At 39.8% G+C, this 22265-nt stretch overlaps 1 protein-coding gene across 1 annotated transcript in view; it reads right to left on the bottom strand.

Moving 5' to 3' along the window:
* Positions 1–5959: 5959 nt before the first annotated feature.
* Positions 5960–22265, bottom strand: part of LOC125723823 (formin-like) — a 43319-nt gene continuing 27013 nt past the window's right edge. Inside the window, exons 5-17 of the mRNA XM_049000621.1 lie at positions 19423–19564; positions 15810–15897; positions 15085–15146; positions 14681–14769; positions 14372–14501; positions 13693–13839; positions 12979–13032; positions 12750–12870; positions 11910–12002; positions 10562–10613; positions 9028–9177; positions 8632–8713; positions 5960–6004 (exon numbers count right to left, since the gene is read on the bottom strand). Of these exons, the coding sequence (XP_048856578.1) occupies positions 5960–6004; positions 8632–8713; positions 9028–9177; positions 10562–10613; positions 11910–12002; positions 12750–12870; positions 12979–13032; positions 13693–13839; positions 14372–14501; positions 14681–14769; positions 15085–15146; positions 15810–15897; positions 19423–19564 (1255 nt within the window). The remainder of the gene's footprint in view (positions 6005–8631; positions 8714–9027; positions 9178–10561; positions 10614–11909; positions 12003–12749; positions 12871–12978; positions 13033–13692; positions 13840–14371; positions 14502–14680; positions 14770–15084; positions 15147–15809; positions 15898–19422; positions 19565–22265) is intronic.

The raw sequence follows: 22265 nt of genomic DNA on the forward strand, positions 1-22265 counted from the left end.
GTCACTCCCGCTCCTTTTGTTCCGCCTGTTCCCTCTGTTTCTCCCTTCCTGGTCTGTCGGCCTTTCCTGTCTTGTGTGGTGTCCTGTCCTGGCTCCTGCCTCTTTGTCTGTTTTGCCTGTCTGTCTTGTTCCCTGTTCCCCGTTGAATTTTTTTGCTTTTGTCTTTCAGGTCCTGTTCTGCCTCGTCCCGTTCGTCGCCCCCCTTCCTTGGCGCGCCCGGTGTAGCGCGCCTTTGGGGGGGGGTTCTGTGACGCCCGCTCCGTCCGCTCCTCGTGTGTGCTACGCCCCCTAATTACCCACGTGTGATTTCCTGATCGTGCCCAGTCGTGTCTTGTTTCCTGCTGCCTTGTTCCATGTATTTAAGTTCCTGTTTTGTACTAACCCGTTGTCTGTCATTGATGTTAGTTGGCGTCTTCTGTTCCCTGCCCCGTTAGTCGTAATAAACCCCTTGTTTGCCCTGATTACGGCTTGTCTGCCCGTTTATGCCTGCTCGCCCGCACGATCGCCGCTCCGCCCGCGATCGAGCGTGACACATTGCCTTTGATCCAATATTTTGGTATTGATTTTAATGCAAGATTATTTTGTATTACTTGTAATAAAGCGTTTTTAGAAGCGAACCTAAGTGTGCCTGTTTGTTCCTTTGAAAGCCCTATATCCCCCTCAAATCATCCTAAAACAGTGTCACACCTCCAGGGGCGGGGCTGCACAGCAACCAGCAATTACCACAATTACTAAGCAGAGAGAGGCATGGTGGCCTCCAGGATAGCCCAACCCATGACAACCCTGCCCCGGGCAAACCACACATAACATGACCCACTACCCCTATTCTAGGTTGATGGAGTTGTGTGTTTTTTTTCCGCTTTAGTCTATATGAGTGGGAGAGAGAGAGCACTCATCTAGTGTGATGTATCAAAAGAAGCAGGTCATGCAGGTTGATCCAGCCCAGAGCAAGAGAGATCAGTAGGCGGAAGAGCGGCCACTGGAGGGCCACCACCCCAGACCAGCTCGGAAACCCATCTCCAGTACACCCGATGCCCCAACCCTCCAGAGGCAGAGGGCGAAAGGGAAAGGAAGAGGCAGTGGGGCAAACTAGGCCTCCTCCAAGTAGCAGGGTTAAGAAGCTGGTGAAGTAATCATTAGGAGAGAAGAAAGGAAGGAAGAGATGAAGGAAGAAAGAAAGAAAGAAAGAAAGAAAGAAAGACAGGATTGGATAAATATGATTGCTGAGGGGGATAAGAGATGATGTATTTGTAAAAATAGCAGGAAAAAAGAAAAGTATGTGACCAATGATAACAAAATGACTGCGACCATCAAAAAAGCAAATATAAATAAGCATTAATACAATTACATAAAGATATTAAGTTATAGGTAGAGAAAATAGGGTAATTGCTGCCACATAAATAAATATGGTAATGAGGAGTTCAGCATATAAGTATCAAGCAAATAATAATGATAGTAATAATAATGAGAGGAAGGGATAACAGACACATTGGGAGCAGGAGGAAGGATTTGTTGTTGTGCTCTCTGACAAATGTGGTGTTTGAGTGTTAATCTATCTATACTAGTGTGTGAGTATTGAGAGCATACTGTATGTCTCTGTCAGAAGGGCCCATTTTTAACATTTTATGCTGAGTTACATGTGTGAATGAATCACATTATGCTGAATTAACTGGAGGTTTTTATTGGTGATAGATGAAAAAATGTTTTTAAATGTTTGTGTCCAGAAGTCAGTGTCGGTAGAGATTCCTACTGTGTGTCAGTGTCTAACTTTGTGAGGTGACTAACAATTTTGATTCTTTTACTTTGTGTGCGAATACCACGTACATTCTATGTGACTAATTTAATATGTTGTGTAGCCATATTGTTATTGCTTGAATCTAAATATGAATATTTTGCATCTGTGATCAACGTTTGGGAGTGGGGGAAGCTGGGGAGGGAAAATACAAAGACAAAATGTGAGAGCATTAGTGACATAATGCTCATTTTTTGTAGAATCCATACAGTCTAGACATAAGATGGGAAACAGTGACACTACATATAACAATGCAAGATGATAAAGAAATACAAGCAAGGGGTTTTAACATTACTTGTAAGGCAGAAAGTTATGGAGATTAATAGCAAAAACTCAAGTATATTAGAAAAGTCATGGCGTTGTTTTAGAGTCCCGGTAAATATGACCATCAATGTATAATTTATCTACAATCAAATCAGCTCATTTATTGTTTTTCCTGTTTTCTTTAAGCAGAGGATGTACTGTAGTGATATGTGCAACTGCTACTCCCAACCACTAGATGGTTTATCAATGAAGACAACAGGGAAAAGTTTGATAAAGTGGTGGAAAAGTTCGATGAACACTGTTCACCAAAGAAAAATGAAACATTTCACTGGTAAATGTTTTGGATTAGTGACAGAAAGGTGAGAGAGAGGTTACTACGTGAAGCTGACATTACCTTAGCTAGAGCTATAAAGAAATGGTAAGCTAGTGAAACAGCCCTAGCATGCAAAGATGTTCATTGAGTGTTCAAAGGATCAGGATAGTGCCACAATGGCAGTAGCCAGTGTCCAGGCTGGAGCAGAAATTGAAAACATCTAAGGTAAAGCAGCAAAAATTCACAGAGATATATATATTTTTCCCCCTTTTTTTAACTTTTAATTTTTGTCCTGTCCGGCAGCTGTAGCAAGTAGAATCATGGTCTGAATGCACTGCTGTGCCAAACACGTTTTGTTAGCTATGCACTTTGCATAGGCCCCTCATGTTGATCAATTTCTTTTTATTTTATTTATTTATTTCATTTTTAGCACATGTAAAATATTGCAGTGGCTGAGCTGGCTGAAGAGGAGGGACAGATTAAGAGGGGGAAGAAAAAGAAAGAAAAAAAAAGAGTACGTGAGAGAGATAAGTCAAGATCAATAGGAGTAAAGTAGAAAGCACATAATCTCCAGTTGTTGCATCTGTAAAGGAGAGGGAAGAAAGGTGACAGGATTCAGTGCTTAGGATTTGCATACGGATTTCAGAAATTTCATGGCTATGTATATGGCCTACCAAAGTTTTTGGCACCACAAGCCATTAATAGCCATCATGAAGAAGAACATCAGTGAGATGTCACCATACATTTAAAGGCTAATGGTGAAGCTACAGCGCTAAGATTTTGAGTTGCTGTACATACCAGACAGACATATAGTGCTGGCTGATGCTCTGTCTAGAGTATAGTACAGAACGAAGAACAGGGTGAATGCTCCACAGAAACCGATGTAAATCTCCTTGTGAACCTAATCACTGAGTCCTTACCTGTGTCGGACAGGAAGTCCAAGCAGGTTGCAGTGGAAACAAACAGGATGCAGGCTTACAGAAAGTGATTTGGCTTAGGAAGGATGGGTGGCCAAAAGGTACATGTCAACAGCATTACAACATCAGAGGGGAGCTGAGTGTAGTAAATGGGTTGCTGCTCAGGAGGAACAGAATAGTTATTCCTCAGTCAATGAGACCAGAGATAATGGAAAGGTTTATCTGCTAGTGACTGACTACCTGTCAAACTATCCAGAGATAGCTCTACAACCCAAGACGTCTGCAGATAGTGTGATTAAACACATGAAATCCATCATTGCAAGACATGGGATTCTACAGATTGTCTGCAGTGACAATGATCCGTCCCACAGCTGCAAAGAATTTCAGAATTTTGTATAAGAATATGATTTTTGACATGTGACTTCAAGCCCTATGTTTGCCTAGTCAAATAGTAATTGACAAAGGAGTGACTTCTTTGATAGTTTCCAAGCACACTGTAGCCGTGGAGGATGGATGGATGTTATGTAGGAACAAAATACTACTATGATAGTCATAAAAACAACCTGTAAAAAACCTAGGTTATTCAACCCTAGGTTATTCAAGTGTCCAAAATCAAGTTCTTGTGGTGTTGTGATACTCATAGGTACCAGGCATCAGTGCTACAGGCTGGAGCTTAAAGGCTACTGTCAAAATCCCAAAATGACCAGGGAATTAAACGAAAGAGATACATTATCAAATCAGTGACACAAAGACAAGGCAGAGAATGGAGACCTATAGGGCAGTATACTTCTGTTTCTCAATGCTACTCTGAAGGTCAGAGGCATCATTTACACCTCTTTCACCTGCAAAGTGTATCAATAGTAAAGATTACTATTTCATAATTTACACCATTATGCCCCCACACTGCTTAATACAGACAACACAATGCAAAACAATACAATAATACAATACAAAATACATTTAAAATGATCAAAACATTATTTTTATTTAAGATTTTTTGTGACATCTTATATGTGTCATTAATTATCTATTGTCCAATAAATACATCTATATTTAAATATGTCAATAAATCTTTCAATTTATTATTGCAAAAGCACCTCCTTTCATCCAAAATTACACCGTGCAGAAGCACAGCTCTGCCTCCTTCAATGTTAATCTTTGTTCTTCCATCCATCCATCCATTTTCCAAACCGCTTATCCTACTGGGTCGCGGATCTTTGTTCTTAGTTTCCCAAAATTTAGTAAAAAAAAATTATAAGTGAACAGTTTAACAACAGATCAGTTTTTCACAAAAAAACATCAACTTTTTTGCATCAACTTTAATGTTAATTTCATTTGGAGTGTAGACCACACATTCATTTCTCGAGTGTATGAGATATTCCAACATGAATGGTAGGAGCAGTAGAGAAAAACACACAAATAAATAGGAGACTGTATTTCCACAGGTCCCCCCATGTCGTCGTGGGGTTTCCTCCAGGTACTCCAGTTTCCCCCCCACAGTCCAAAGACTTGCTGAAGCTAATTGGACTTGCTAAATTGCCCGTAAGAGTGTATGTGTGAGTGAATGGTGTGTGCATGTGCCCTTTGATGGGTTGGCCCCCCGTCCTGGGTTGTTCCCTGCCTCGTGTCCATTGCTTCTGGGATAGGCTCTGGACCCCCCGCAACTCAGTAGGATAAGCAGTTTGGAAAATGGATGGATAGTTCCACAGGTCCAAACTGCAGGCCCATGGTTTAAGCACTGCTACTGTGCTTTCACAGACCAATCAGTGCAGATCTAATTTGCATATTGTAATCCTTTAAATGATCAACCATCTTGCAATCTATCTTAAATTTTTTCCTCAATAAATCTTGCAATATACTGTATCATTCCTTAAATGTGTCCATAAATCATGAAATATAAATTGAAATAAGTTTAGCAATAATAAATTGAATGATTTATTGACACATTTAATTATTGATGTATTTGGTGGACAATGGATTGACACATATAATTAAAGATATGTCACAAAAATCCTCCACATATTACTACAAGTAATATTGTTATTTATTCATTCAAACAAATCAAAAACACGGGAGAGAAATCAAGGTATCATGTACAGTAGGAATATCTTATACACTTGAGAAATGAATGTCTGGTCTAAATTGCTAATGAAAATGAACATTAAAGTTGATTTTAAAAAGTTGATGATTTTTTTGTGAAAAAAACGATCTGTTATTAAACTGTTCATTTTATTTTACAAAATTTTGAGAAATTAATAACAAAGATTAACATTGAAAGAAGTGGAGCTGGTCTCCTGCAAAGTGTGATTTGTATGTAAAGAGGTGGAGCTGGGTATTGAAACCCTGATTATACGTTATACACATATTCTATATGTATTACTATAGGGTTGGTCACAAGCACCAAAATATTTATACTGTATTCTATCTGCCTAACACAAAGTCAACACCATGACAGTCATTCATTTTGTTTTTAACAATAATAAGCTAGGATCTAGCATTTGCAGTCTGTGCTTGTTTGACTTCTCAGTGTCCTTCTTAGGGACGAATATGTTATAGTCAGGGTTTAATCACTGACCATATCTGTAAGAGTGGAATCCCATGGAAGCTGAATTAAAGCTGTAGGTATCAGTGGAGCAGAGTGGCCACTCCTCTGTGTGCCTCAACTATGTTCTGTCATTCCAAGAACATATTTGCTTCCTTTTGGCGAAGCCTTTGTTTCTGTTGTGAAAAAAGTGAAATGTCTGTAATTATTCTATTCTATTCCTAAATGATATACAGTAGCAAAAAAATAAGCGACATAACAGTCTCATAACAGTCTTCTTGTTTAAAACACATATTAGACAAATTAAAGTATTTTGTAATACTTTTGTTGTCATGTGCACCAACGATTTGTGAAATTACTACACTCCGCTTCTGTTTAGAAAAATACTGACAATGCAATGCACGATTTGCCAGTTGTAGAGTATATTTAATAATTTTTGAAAACGTGTGTGTGTGGTCATGCACAGTATATATTACATTGTCCCCACAATATGATAAAAACCTGTGATTTTCATGTTGTGAGGACCATGTTTCTTGGTCCCCTTCAGGAGAAACTGATGGAAAAATCTGTGAATGCAATTAAAACACTAAACATGTTCTGTAAAAAGTCTTTTAAACTTAAAAAATGTTTTGTTTACTTACTTATGGTTAAGGTTAGGACTGGGTAGGGGTTAAGTTTAGGGTTTTTCTCATAGAAATTAATGGATGGTCCCCACAAAGAAATGGGGAAATTATGGGTACAAACATTTTTGTACTTGCCACATTTTCAACATTTAGTGCAATTTTCTGACATTTAGCTAGATGACAATTGTGTTGTAGATCATCAGATTTTTTTGCTGTGTAGATTATGTTCAAAATTGTTTATCATATGTAAATATAAATGGTATGTCTATATATAAATATTAAATGGAAATGTTTAATATAAATGTTAAATGTAAATGTTAAATATATTTAACATTTAGCAACATCATGTATACCTTCCATGAAAGATCACACATTCGTGTGTCAGTATTGACTAATATGCAAACGAGCGATGCATAGCAGTGACTGATAACCACAATGGATTATGGTCCTCATAGTTCCTGTGACTGGACCTGCCACTTTGCAAGCGATTTCTTGCCATTTCCGAACAAACCGTTCAGCAGCAGCATCTTACGAACTGCTGCCACCAACGAAAGTATGGTGTGAAATATTTAAGGCCAATTTATATGATACTACTGATCCCCCTTCTGCCCCAAAATACATTCATAGCTTCCCGATGTCGCAGTGGAAGGTGTAGATGATGTTGCTCCCGGCTGTGTAGCAATACCATGTAACGCAGAATGAACACCTGCCAAAACTGCACGTTCTATGGCCTATAAGTGAGCGGAATTTGCCACGTTGGCCTGCATCAGCCCTAACCTGCAACCACTTAGCACACTCTCGTCGGTACTGCCCATTTCTATGCAGATGAACGTGGCTATTTTGCATACGTTCTCAACAGTCTACATAAAATCTACAAAAAAATCTGATGATCCACAACACCATTGACTTCTAGCTAAATGTCAGAAAGTTGCACTAAAGGTTGAAAAAGTGGCAAGTACAAAAATGTTTACAAACGCCGCCCCATAAGAAATACATACAAATGTGTGTTTGTCTGTGTGCCTGTGCTGTGGCCTGTACTATGAAGGGGGTTTAACCAAATCAGATTTAACCTAGAGTTAATTTGCGAACGCTGTGTTCACAGAATCGGGTTGTCTGAAATAGTGCTAATCAGTACTATGACGGCAGATAAGAAATTGATTTGTTACATCAGTGTTAACTACATTGGAGTTTGTACGCGTTCACATAAATGGAACACGTTCGGTAGCGCAAGTCACCGTTTGGGTAATGGCATGATCTCCATATTTCAGTTCCTTCAAGGTTCAGTTCATGTATATTGTGCATGAACTGAGGAAGACTGCATGCTAATTATGCAGGGTTATGAGGAGTTTAAATCAACGCTGCAAAGAAGGTCCAATACCACTGCAGCCAAGAAAAGCAGGCAGGCTTGTTGGCAATGTATTGCCGCCGACCGAGTAAATGCATAAGCACATTTTCATGGTCATAAAATGTGGTCTAAAATATCTCATGACTGAGTATTAGACTATGAAGTCTTGTCTGAAAAGAATTGAAATACTGTTAAAATATACAGAGCCTCACAGATGTGACACAATTCGGAAATAAGCCTATTATTTGCTGTTAAGTAATGTAATGCTTCCTAAATGTCTATTACTGTGATGTTACTCATAATGTAAACCTAATGTTAACAATAACTTAACTGGTCTGGTTTCAAATGCAATAGTAGTGGAAAGTGTACATGGCAGCAAGTCAATATGAGATATAAAAACATCATATCAAGTGGAAGGGCTATGTATTTATATTTCCACTCGTTATGAAAGATTTGTTGTGTCTAGCCTCCACTTAATAGTGTGCTTCTATGTTTTACAGCTATTAAGAAGATGGTGTCTGTTCATATTACATATTAATGTATTAATTAATGCATTACATATTAATAGAAGGTGAGCCATTGTTTAACAAACAAATGATTTACAACAGGACAAAACATAAGAATATGTGTAATGAGAAAACGGCTAGGAGTCTGTCACCACGGATAAGTTAGCCTCATAATCCATATTCAGTTTTCTGGTTTTAATAACTTTTAACGGACGTAAGGTGGGGCGTTTTTAATGACAGCCACATTTTTTGTCTGTGTATGTTGTGTATTGTGTGTTTTCTATTGTTTGCATATCAGGGGTGTAAGCTCTAAACTGAAAGTGTCTCACCAAACCGCTGGGGGCGACCTCCCTGGTTTCCACCTTCTTCTCAGCTATGATCTTCCTGACAGACAGCTGTGCCTCTTTAAACCTTGAAAAGATGACAAGCCAATCAGATGAATGAAATACAAAAAACACCTTGTCCCCCAAGTGACGGTTCAGGATATTTCATGGTTCATTTTCCTCAAAAACATAAAAATAAAAAAAACATGCAGCTCTCATGCTAAGTAGGGTAAAATTAAGTTTCTCTGGACAGCTACCTGCCAGTTACAACAGCTTAGGTGTTAACCACAAACACTGATGAATTCTTTCATTATTTACAGAACATAATTATGGAATTTAACAACATAATAATAATAATAATAATAACAACAATAACAACAACAGTGGAAGCTTTAGACTCACTTCTCCAAGCATAACCGCTTTTTCTCCTTTTCCCATGCTTTCTTGACGTCATTGCTGAACTCAAACCACAGCATGAAGATAAAGTTGGGTGTCACCTCCTTCTCCCCCAAGGTGGACTTCAGGTCAAAGTAGCTCACCACTTCCTGAAAGCTAAGGTGAATTCAACAACCTGTGAGCAGGCTTCCTACAGTACATCCACCACCGAAACAGAAGACATTCAAACATTTTCAATCCACTTATCCTGGACAGCGCCACTAGGGGGAGCCTGGAGCCTATCCCAGGGAGTATAGGGCACAAGGAAGTGCACTCTGAAGAGGATGCCAGTCCATCACAAAGCATTTATACACACACAAGAGGCACTTCGGATCTAGTTAGCTAACCACATAACAGTACTGCAGGGACAAACCGGAGTGCCCAGAGGAAACAGTGCTAACCACTGAGTTGATGTGCTATTTGTCCTACTATTACACTCTGTGATACTGCCCTACATTGGGGAACACTGGCAAATCTACTTTTTCATGTCACAAACGTAAGATATTTAACTCTGTGTGTGTGTCTGTGTGTGAACAGGTATACCTTATGTGATGAATACCTATTTTTTTCCCTTATGAGGGAAAACTCAATTTAATAAGAATCTGTGACTGCAATGAAGAAACAAAAAAATGCAAAAACCCTTGTACTTTGATGGTTACTTATAGTTAGGGCTGGGTAGGGGTTAAGGTTGTCATGGTTAGCGTTAGCATTTTTCCCATAGAAATGAATAAGCGGTACCTATAAAATATGTTTACCCGTCATCTGTTTGTGTGTGTTTAACTGACATATAACCTGAGGGGTGATTATCAGATATTACATGAGGACAGTAATAAGGGGGGGGGGGCACCTGTTTCTTTGGTGGTTGTTAATGATCGCAGGAAGAGAGAGGGACAGTTCAGTTGAAATGTGGGTATGTGTAAAAGAAGGAAAGAAGTCACCTGGAGTGTGCAGAGAAGGTGGAGCTCCAGAGGCCATCTTGGAGAAAAACACGAACAAAAGCTGGAGGATACCTGACTGTGAACCGAGCCACTGCATGTCCTTATTGTAGGAGAAAAGGAGGAATATCCACCTTTTTAGAGGAGTTTTGTAGCCCGAGGGTGGGAACATCCCTGGCAAACAGCTTGGGTGACTCTGATCTTGGTTTTTTGGGTACTTTTTTAGGCCTGTTTTTATGTTTGTGGACCAATCATAATTTGGGGGTTTGTGTGGGGAGGGGTGGTAGAAGCTTTTCCGTATTGTTACTAATTAAACTATTGTTATTAATTTGCTCTCTCTATCAATATCTGAGCTTTTTGGTAATGGTTTTGTCTGAGATTGTTATAACATGTATTAATTCTAGGTAAGACCATTACTAACGATATCTTGTCCCTTTGATTCTTAGCAAGCATTTCCAACCAATTCTTACAACCTTATCTGATTCCAAGAAATGGTGTGACATCTTTAACACTCTTATTCTGAAACAGATGAATCTATGAACTGAAAAGGATATATGTTTTCAAACCTTTGCTGTGCTGATGTCAGACGGTTGTTTAATTCATTAAGTTCCATGTTTGCTGAAAACAAAAAAAAAACAGACAATTCACTTAATTTCTGTTTGATACATAAGTTATTGTGAAGAAGAATGGGTCCATAAATTAATTTTTTTATTATCATACCTTTTTCCTCTCTTTTGATTATTACTAGGAATTTGTTTATGCACAACTACCAGACTATTTTGTCTACGAGGAAGTAAGGAACATGCATTGATTATAGTGCGCTGTCGCACCCACCACACAACAAACCACCTCAGGGATGAGCACCTGAGTGCAACCATGTGGTGGGTGATTCCTCAGCTCCACATTAGTCCAAATGGACCATTGTGAATTTTTTCCAGTGGCTGGAGTGTTAATCCTGCTTCCAACCCCCAAGTTTTCCCCTGTAAGTAGAAGGACCGGCTTCCTTGGCTGGATGTAGAGTAACACCATACCCAGGATGCAGCAATTGCAGGTTAAGGACCTTTGCTCAATATAGAACAGTATTCATTCCGGGCATTCATGGGATTCGAACCAGCAACCATGTTGCCACAGATCCCTAGCCTCAGAGGCACCAGAGATGACACCAATAATGCAACTGGCACACACAGGCCTGCATGTACACTATACATGAACTGAACCTTGAAGGAATTGAGCGGGTAGGCTGTACAGATCGTGTTTCCTGGAATTTTGGGCTGAGGGGAGTATCCTAAAAAACAACTGAATGCAGCACACAAAAACTGAATCATTTGGTACAATACAGGGAGCAGGATTATATGAAAACTGCGGCGTTGCATACTCGATAAATTTATGAGGGCTGTTTATCGGCACCCAAAATTACTCCAAATAAGCCACAAAATAAGGATATTAATCATGAAGCCTATTCGACTTTGCATTAGCACTTCTCTTTCTAAATTTTCTCTAATAAAAAAAAGTCACAGGGTGATGACAAAAGCGAGCTTGGGCCAGGGTTGTTAAGTGTAACGTGAGCACAGACCAGCGGAGGAGGTGGGGGGGGAGGGGGGCAGTCATGTTCAGTCACGGTACAAGGCAACCAGGTCAGGTGTGAGCACGTCCTAAGTGAGAGTTTACTTTCTCTCTCTAACCTCTCATAGATGATCCTGGTTGTAGATCACTTAATGTTTAAAATTTCTCACCATTGCAATCTTGCCCATAATTTCAAATAAAAGTGAGATGATTACTTACAGAGGTTCTGGACCTCTGGACAAGCGGACAAGCGGGTACAGAAAATGGAGGGGTGGATGGATGGATGGGTGGATTGATGAATGGATAGATGGATGGATGGATGGATGGATAGATGGTTCGATGATTACTTACCTTTCAATACAAAAGCCTCCATTTTGTCCTTAAATGGTTGGAGGTGTTCCACCAATGTACTTCTGCACACCTTCTGAACATCTTTTTCACAAGCTGAGAAACAAAACGTGCAAAACATGCTAAAGTTAATGTGAACTAGAAATATCAAAAACATTTTAAACATTTAGATACATCACCAGATCACAACATAGTATCAGAGTTCTATTTTAAAAGATAAAAATGTTTAAACTTTAGTACCATGTTTTTTTTTTCATTCTAAGACCCATAGCAATTAATATAAAAAATAAAAAATATTTCCAAAATGAAGCATCATAAAGTAATTTGTTCTTTCAGAAACTATTTTTTTTTAGTTAATGAAGGGCTTCTTCCTTGCTTTATAGGACTTCAGTCCTGCTTCTAGGAGCCTGATGCACACTGTCCTACCAGTGCACTTCACACCTGCACTCGTATTCCTTTTAAAGGTCACTTGATGTCGTCTTCTGACTCATCAGGAACTGTTGGATAACTTCATGGTCATCTCTGACAATAGAGTCACTTCTGCCCTCTACCTGGCTGGTTTCTGGTCATTCCCAGTGTCTCATGCTTCACTTTGCTCTTATACTGCTGTCTTTTGAACCTGCTGCTCAGCATAGCCTTCTGACAGCAGAACCAGGATTAAATCAGGAGGTTTTTTGTAGCATGAGGTAGGACAATGTGCCGGAATCAGACCTGAGATGATTGTTCCAGTGTGTCATCCTGTGATCAAGGCCTGGACTGAAGCTATAAGTTATCAATTCTCCCTATCAGCAGTGATGACAGCTGAATATCAAAAGTTATACTAGGGTAACAGGGTAACCATACCAGCCAGTTTGTTTTTCAGGCTCTGGAGGTCTGAGAAAAGGTCGCTGAAGCTGACTTGAGCAGCCAGGAAGAGGTCATGGGGTTCTGGAAGTGGGAAGTCATTGCTGTCTCCACAATCAGTCTATAAATGCAGAGCAAAATGAGACTGAGCCAATGGCCTGGCCTTTCAAAACACCCTTCATGTACAGTGACAAATCCAGTTCACTTAGTAATGTGAGATTTTCCCTACCTTGTTGCGCAGGTAGTATGAGCTGACATAACCCACCAAACTGATGCAATTGTCCTTAAAGAATAAAAATAAAAGTTCAAAGAAATAGTATTGCAGATGTAGGTATTGCATGTTCACCAATGATCACCCTTTCGTGAAATACATAAGGGATAATCCATGACGAAGTGTGCAGATATATGAATATATTCAATGAAAGCCTGGTGGGACGTAGTCCAATTCTAACCAAGTTGTTCTTGATTATTTTCGTATAACCGCACACCTCGAAGTAGTTTATCCCGCTTATACCACAAATAATGAACAAAAAATAGGAATAGTACTAGGCGCAATTAATTTTTCAGAAGAAAATTATTTCAAATAGCATTTAATAATATTCCAATGTACGCTTAAAAATATAGTTCTTATAAGGATAGAATGATGAAGCTATTTACTGGAAGCGGCACATTTGTTGTATTACCATAGAAACCATGAACAGGTGGCACATGCATTTCGAAAACAAGACATATTATGCTGATAAGAATGACTTATTATTTCTTAAAAAGTCACACTGGTTTTTGTAATAACATGTATAATAAATCATTAAAATGCATGAACATAGAGCTGTTGTTAGGCTGCCAAAACTACCTGTGTGGTTACATTAAAATAATTAAGACCCACATTCTGGACCAATAAGAAAATAGTATTCACTAAAGCTGTGGTAAGCAATATAAATAATACTTTGCTCTTGACATCCTTGAGCCGGGGCAGGATCTCCAGGCTAAAGCCATCAGCCTGGCCTCTGTAGTGGTTCCCCCCATTCATGTGGTTGCCAAAGGCCAGGACCAGGCCTATGATCTGCTTCACACTGCCACGCTCCAGCAACTCCTGGAATGGAAGGGCAAAGAAAGTGCGTTCAAATGTGGGGAAACGGGGGTCAACAGATGCAAGTCCTGTTTGTACACAGAAGATTTTTTTAAGTTAGACTTTTACCTGACAGAAAAACAAAAAATGGAAAATAATTATTACTGTTGTTATAATTTTTACAGAAAATGTTTTGTAGTTCAGTAACCCCTTCAGAGTAGCAGGGGTTAGAGGTGGAAGATCCCTGCAAATGTGTAAATTCACAAAAAAAAATATTTTGGGCCATTATTAAAAATGCACTGAAAAGTAAAAAAAATAAACAAATCAATGCAATCCAAATCATTTTTGCCATTTAAAATTTTTTTTTTGGCCTACTTGTCATCCAAAGACATCCCCATTTAATTGGTCACGGCCAACTTTTGCAGATTTGGTTATTCACATGTCAAATTTGCGAATCTGGAGGGGTGACTGAACTTGTTTTGCCAGTGTGGAAATATCTGAAACAATGCAAATATGAGTAAAAGAGACACATTTTTCAGAAAAAAAAATTAAATACCTTGCAGACACGGGAAATAACATCCACTTTGCAATGTACTGAAGTCACCACATCTAGGAATGTAGACTGGAATATCATGCAGCTGGCCCGGTCTGAGAAGTCAGGAATCTGAGACAACTCATACAGGAACCTGGGAACAGCACACGTCACATGCTGAGGGACAGCAAACTTTTCTATTTGAACACCAATGATGATGATTACGGCCCTAATAGCATTATCACTAGTACCAAGTACGATGATAGGAACAATCAAGTGTTAGCTTTCAGTGCTGGGGCATGTATTAGAAAAGCTGAAGTTACAGCTGCTTACTGTTCCGGTTTGTCCAGAAGCCTGCGATCATCTTCTTTGCAGGATCGGATGTATTCCCGAATCTTTTCTAGCTCGTCATTCTGAGCCCTCTGTTAGTCAAATTTAAGATAAGTCACCAATCAATTTGCATAACTATGCTATACAGCTTTTAAATGATAATGTTTCCTGCATAATGTGATGTTATAGCTTATTCCCAAATTCCAAATGAGTTATTCTTAGTACCCAGGGCTGAGTATAGCTATTTGAAAGTTAGCTTCAATAACCACTGATCCACTGACTTTAAAATTTAATTTGATAACGCTAATGGGCTACTTTACTCTTCAAGAGAAAACAATATGTATTAACTAAGATTTTATTATTAAATAAATAATAAATAAATATTATTACATAAATCTTTTACTTACAATTTCATATAAAGCCTCAATTGTCCCCAGGTCCACAACAGAGTTGTCTAACATTAAAACAGCTAAATAACAAAAAAGAATGAGAGAAAATCTACTTATAAAGTTTGTTATTTAACACACACACACACACACATTTCTGTCTTTATGGGGACTCTAATTTCTATGGGATAAATGCTAATCCAACAATGCCGACCATAAACCCTACCCAAAACTAACTTAACCATAAGTAACTCAAATAAATATGTGGCTTTTAGCATTTTTAGTTTTTTGTTTGCAATCATGGATTTTTATAAAACTGAAGTTATCCTAAGGGGCGGCATGGTAGTGCAGTGCAGTTAGCACTGTTGCCTCACACCTCTGGGACCCGGGTTCGAGTCTCGGCCTGGGTTACGTGTGTGGAGTTGGCATGTTCTCCCCATGTCGTCGTGGGGTTTCCTCCGGGTACTCCGGTTCCACCCCCCCCCCCTCCCCCCCAGTCCAAAGACATGCCGAGGCTAATTGGACTTGCTAAATTAAACCCAGTAGGATAAGCGGTTTGGAAAATGGATGGATGGATGGATGGATGGATGGATGGATGGATGGATGGAGTTATCCTTGCGGGGACTGAAAAAAAATGTGCTCACTAGGTAAAAAGTGTTTATCATATTGTGGGACACTAACCTAGTAGTGTATTTCTAAAACAACTGCAATAATGCAAGCAGTGCCTGAATCCAACTGTGCCTCACCTTGCTGAATGTCCTTCATCTCCAGATGCAGGCTAGAAATGAGAATGCCCACTGTCTGTGATCGACTGCTTTGAAGAAGTTTCACAGTCTGAGGAGGGAAGGGCAAAAAGAATTATTCTCGCTTAATGAGAAACACATTGTTTATTGAAACCGGTATAATTTTTACAACTACTTTGACTACCAGAATTTTAGTGTACAAAACAAACACAAAATGATCTTTTTTTTTTTTGTGGAGAATTGCATACATTGGCTAAAAATTATCAGCTGTTTCCCAAAAGACTGGAGCATCACACAATACAAACAAAATAATTATAAATGAAATAGCGCAACTTCAATTATTATAATAAATATATATTGGAAGTAGACATTATTTTTAAAAAACATTCATCACACACCTGCTTATCTAGCAGAATATTTATAGCATATACGGTGCTAAAGTTTAATCATTTATAACTTTCCTATAAATAGCTGTTGCTGATTAGTTGTCATTATTGACACACTGCAGCACAACAACAAAATGTGTCTTCTGCATTTAACCCATATGCCACATCAGGACACAGCAAGGGGCAGCTAATTCAGTAGCCAGGCAGCAGCACCATGTTCAGGGTACCTCAGTGGTACTTTGCTGGTAAGGGATTCCCCATTGACATGGATAATCACTGGGGGGGCATTGGATAACAGAAGTGGGCAGGGTCCGGTAAGTGCTATTACTGAACTTTTTCATTAGTGGATTAGTGTTTTCATCAACTTTGAAAATCTTTGGCGGACCAATTAGGTTCCACTAAATTTAGTTCTGCTAACTGTAAATCTGTTAACATTTTTTTTCAGGTAAAGTTTAACAGGCAAAAACAATTTTAAATCCTAAATTCACACATTGTCAGGGTCTGTAGCGACTGACCTCGCCCTCTGTGGCCCTTCCACATTTGGCCAGCAGGCATTGCTGCCATTCTGCATTTTCTCCTCTCCATCTTAGTTCCTAGCCTTCCCTGGTGTGTTTTCTTCTGCATAGGTCAGTGGACTGAGTGTGTAGTGCATATACTGTTCCCTTGTGTTAAGGGCTTGAGGCTGACTTTAGACCACTCTCACCCATCTTGTTTTTCTGGATTTTGTTCTGTAGAGTTTATTACTTCTTGTTTTCTTATCCTAGAGTTTCTCCAGGATTATTGTGATTATTTTGTGTGTTCTTTTTCTTGTTTTTCCTGTTTAAGTTACACCTGTTCCTTGTTTTCCCTGGATGTCTGTATTTAAGTGTCTTCCCTCACTCTGTGCTTCAGTCTGCCATTGTAATATATTAGGATCTAGGGTTTTAAAACACCTTAAAAACTGAATTTCTTGCTTAGTTACATAACGAATCAGATTTCAGGTACCCTACTTTGGCTCCTGATGGTTTTACTTTATTTTCTGGGTTCAGATTGACAGAGCCATAGACTAATCAAGAACTGAGACCCTCCTTCCTAGTTCTGGGTAAATGGTGCTACATTTTTAGTCACCAAGTGGTTTCAATGAGGGTAAAATATAGGACTCCTCTGACAAAATGCTTATTTCACACAAAAGGAATATCAATAAATGTATTCCAGAGACTGTACAGAATCCAATGATCCCCAAATAAGTAAGTCCTGAATATTCACAGGTAATTACTCCAGGTCTGCGGAACTAAGTTGCTGAACAGGTTAGAATTTCATCTCTCCTATTTTTAAATGGCAATCCTACAAAAGCTAGTGTAGCCGATGTAAAAACAAACAAACCACAGTTTATTTGTATTTCATTTCCCCAAAATTTTGAGTTTATTTATGTATTTTTGTTATGTAATTTTATTATGTTTTTGTTTTGGGTAAGTCCATTGGGGACTTTTATTTTATAAGAGTATGTCACTTCCTGCAGCATTCGTGCTTCTCAGTTGGCAGGAAGCCTTGGTAGGCGAATGCTGGCGCTCCCACTAAAATACATTCAGCAGAGATAACTATAGCATAAGTATGGATAGTGTCATGCCCGGCTCGTCTGCTCCTCGTGTGTGCCACGCCCCCTGATTACCCACGTGTGCTTCCCTGATCGTCTCCATCTTTGTCCGATTCCCTTGATTAGTCTTTGTGTATTTAAGTCCTAGTCTTGCTTGTCTCCCTTGTCCGTCATTGTGGTCTGGTGATGGTAACCCACCTGTTCCCTGTTCATAGTCCTTGTTCCCTAAATAAACCCCGATTTTGCCCCGATATTTGCCTGTCCGCCTGCTCCTTACCAGCCGACCCGCACGATCGCCTGTCTGCTCGCCCCAGATCGTGACAGATAGTTGAGCTGCAATGTATTTTATCATAGTTATAATAATCTACAGGGGGCGGCATGGTGGTGCAGTGGTTAGCACTGTTGCCTCACACCTCTGGGACCCAAGTTTGAATCTCCACTGGGGTCACGTGTGCGGAGTTTGCATGTTCTCCCCATGTCGTCGTGGGGTTTCCTCCGGGTACTCCGGTTTCCCCCCACAATCCAAAAACATGCTGAGGCTAATTGGACTTGCTAAATTGCCCATAGGTGTGCCTGTGTGAATGAATGGTGTATGAATGTGCCCTGCGATGGGCTGGCCCCCCATCCTGGGTTGTTCCCTGCCTCGTGCCCATTGCTTCCGGGATAGGCTCCGGACCCCCCGCGACCCAGTAGGATAAGCGGTTTGGAAAATGGATGGACGGATGGATAATAATCTACAGAAGAATGCACAGGTTTTTCAGCACACCTCCACAGTATCACATTAACAGGGTTTTGCAATAGTTCTTTTTGGTTTTTGTCCATTAAGGGAGTGTGACGAGTGTGTTCCTGTTGTGCTGTACTAAGTTCTTTTGTGTGTTCAGGTACGTGAATGTTCTATTATTGTACTGTCTTCTTTAGCTATAATTACCAGTTTCTTGTTCTGTGTATATATTTGAACTGTTTTGTCATTAGTTCATGTTTTATAATTTATGGCTGATGGACAAAATATGTATAAGAAATTAGAGAATGTTTTTTGAATATATATATATATATATATATATATATATATATATATATATATATATATATATATATTTATTTTTTTATTTTTTGTGTTTGTATGCTCCTCAGTCGGCGGGAAGCCTTGGGACAGGGATAAACGATGCCCGTCAGCTATCCAGCGGCACGAGTCTTCATCCTTTATGTTAAAAAGAATTACACAACGCAGAGAGGGACAGAGAGGATAACTGACCGCGAAGCAGACCAGTTACTAGCAGTAATCCTTTTCCATTGGGCCCTTGAGCAAAGCCCTTAACCTACAATTGCTTGGTCTTGGGTATGACATTAAATTACATCCAGTCCTGCAAGGAGGTCCTCCAACTTAAAGGGAAAAGATGGGGGTTGATGGCAGGATTGGCTCCCCAGCCGCTGGAAAAAAACTCACAATGGTCCATTTGGACTAGTGTGGTGCTGAAGTATCACCCGCCACATGGCTGCACTCAGGTTCTCATCCCTGAGGTGGTTTGTTGTGTGGTGTGGTGGGGCAATGTTCTGTAATCTGCTCATGTCCTCCTTATCTACCTCAGTGGCTTTTGTTCTAATAGATTTGGGACAGCATAAATATCAATTTGGGCTGGTGGATGCAGCTTTTAGTTACCTTTTTCACCTTGGGACCCTCTTCATAACTCTTACACAGTGATTTCTTCTTTGGCTGCATTATGCTCTTGCAGAAAAGGTCCTCAAATTCTTTAGTGTTGAGAATTGGTGGTTCTTCAAGTGAACTCCATAGTGTGTTATTCCTGAATGAAATAAAGATCTTCTGTTATAGACACAAATTCTGCAGAAAAAAATTGAGTAGCCCTCATTGTCTAATAAAGGGTTGCAAAATCTGTGCTTGCCTACAATCCAAAACATAATCTGTCTAACTCTAAGACATGCCACTCAAAATTTCAGTAATCTAAATTTATGCTCCAATCACACATCCCAAAAAGGCTGAAGCTGACCAGTTTTAAGAGGATCTGAATGCTAAAGTTAGCATTCAAAACATTTTGAGTAACAGGGCCTTGGAAGTCACAGACCAGTAGAATTCTGCTAAGATGACTCACTTGGCAAACATTCTCTTTCAACAGCCCATGACAAGTCTACACAAGCATATCACCAAATGGTCAGTACCAACATTATATTGCCAAAAGTATTGGGAGACCTGTCTTTATGAACTTTAATGACATCCCATTCTTAATATATAGGCTTTAATATGGAGTTGGCCCGCCCTTTGTACCCTTTGTAGCTATAACAGCTTCAACTCTTCTGGGAAGACTGTCTACATGGTTTAGGAGTGTGTTTTTGGGAATTTCTGAGAATTCTTCCAATCCCAGACTCGTCCATCGGATTGCCAGAGAAGCGTGATTCTTCACCACAGAGACCATGTTTCCACTACTCTAGAGTCCAGTGACGGCATGCTTTACACCACTGCATCTGATGCTTTGCATTGCACTTGGTGATGTAAGGCTTGGATGCAGCTGCTCAGCCAAGGAAACCCATTCCATGAAGTTCTCTTTGCACTGTTCTTGAGCTAATCTGAAGGCCACATGAAGTTTAGAGGTCTGTAGCTAAGTATATACTGACTCTGTAGACTGTTGGCGACTTCTACACAATGTGTGCCTCAGTATGCATTGTCCCCACTCTGTGATTTTACGTGGCCTACCACTATGTGGCTGAGTTGCGGTTGTTCCCAATTGCTTATGTAACCAAGATTTGTATCACCCCCACACGTTAACGTTGCCGTAATGTGGGCTTTTAATATTTGGGCCAGTAATTATGTCTAGGTTCAACTCCCGGAGTGAATTGGTCACAACCACTAGTCAAACAGGGAAAACGGTAACAATTTTATTAACAATACTCCAGAAGGATGAGAGTCACGTCTGGAACAATGAAATAAAAATGAAATAAGAATGAACAATTCCTCCCTCCCTACAACAGTCCGTCATTCCATATGCAGTTCAGTTCACTTAAAGTCCTCTGGTATATATAATCCTGTGTACAGTACGTTCACGAGTTCTTCTTTTTAATTGGGAAGGCTATATGAGAATACTAACCAGGTAGTTTACAAGAAAATATATTGGACTGGAGATCTTATCAATCTTATCTGTGTCCAGAAGAACTGCATCCACCGACTGGGAGGTAGGCTGACTGGTCCCAGACGTAGTTGGACACTTCACAACTCTAATACGCAGAATCGGTGGCTCGCCTTCACAGGTTGCAGAATATATCAAAAAAAAAAACCCAATCGGAGAATCGCTCAAAAGTTGACCCAAACTGGATAATGCAACACGAACGCTTCTGGTGCACTTGCCTATGACAATAACTAAAATTGCCTTTTAAACATAAAATAACTTTCCTTTTCTTTTCTTTTTTCTCTTCTCTCTCCTGGTACATAAATGTAGGATCACACATGCACATATCACAAAGCTTAAATTCCAGGTGGCCTGAGACAAGGCCTACCCTGGTACGAGAAGGCACACATCGACCTAGGCCCCAAAGGGGGGTTTGTGACCCCACACACATAGATAACCAGGGAGGCCAGCACTCCAACTTTTATTGCCCAAAGCTTTAACGACCTACAGATAGCAGAGTGGATCCCCAGGGACAGGGGCCCCTCGACTTGGCACACAACCCCATCCCCCGACGTCCTGCCTTACATACCACTCACCGAACAGACCAACACCCCAAAGAAAGTTTCTTTTAAGTTTGGCTTTTGTATATCTGTATATGTATTTACTCTTGACTACTAGTCTTAATATACAGATATGTACAGGTTATGTTCGAATGTGTCTTAACTTTTGGAGATTCTTTTTCTTTGTTTGACAAACCTTCTCCCCCCCCTTTTCTTTGCCACATTCCTCGGCAACCCTTATCTGATCTTTGTATTCTACCATGCCTATCTAAGGGTAAGATGTGCTTATGACATGAGAATATGTCATATAATGTCTGTATAAAGGGTAATATCTGTTGAGGTACAACCTAAACCACCTGTACCATATACTGGTGTGAGTAATAGAACATAACATAATAGCATAATATAAGTAATGATTAATTAATCATCACAGATGGTATTTGGTGTGAACCGCTAGGCTGGTACGGCATGTTTGGTATCAAACCGAAGGAAAATCACTCCAGTTTCCAAATCTGGTCAGTGGTTACCACAAAAGTGGACGTATCAAAAGTTACACCAGCCTAATGAAAATCACCATTACCAGAGAAGTCAGTCTGGTCATAAATCCCAAAAAGACTGATACCGACCCCCTTCCGAAGCCCGCCAAATGGATGGTCAGCCATTGGTCCAGGACTCAAATTCCTGGTCACTCCTAATCACGAACCTTATGCTATAAAACCTGGCATCTCAGAACAAAGGGCGGAGAAAATCGGAGAGAAAAGAAGAAACAGGGAAGAAAAGGAGAAACAAGCAGCGTTCTTAAAGCCCGTCGGTGAAGACCCAAAGAA

Source organism: Brienomyrus brachyistius, unplaced genomic scaffold (assembly GCF_023856365.1).
Source record: "Brienomyrus brachyistius isolate T26 unplaced genomic scaffold, BBRACH_0.4 scaffold51, whole genome shotgun sequence".
NCBI lineage: Eukaryota > Metazoa > Chordata > Actinopteri > Osteoglossiformes > Mormyridae > Brienomyrus > Brienomyrus brachyistius.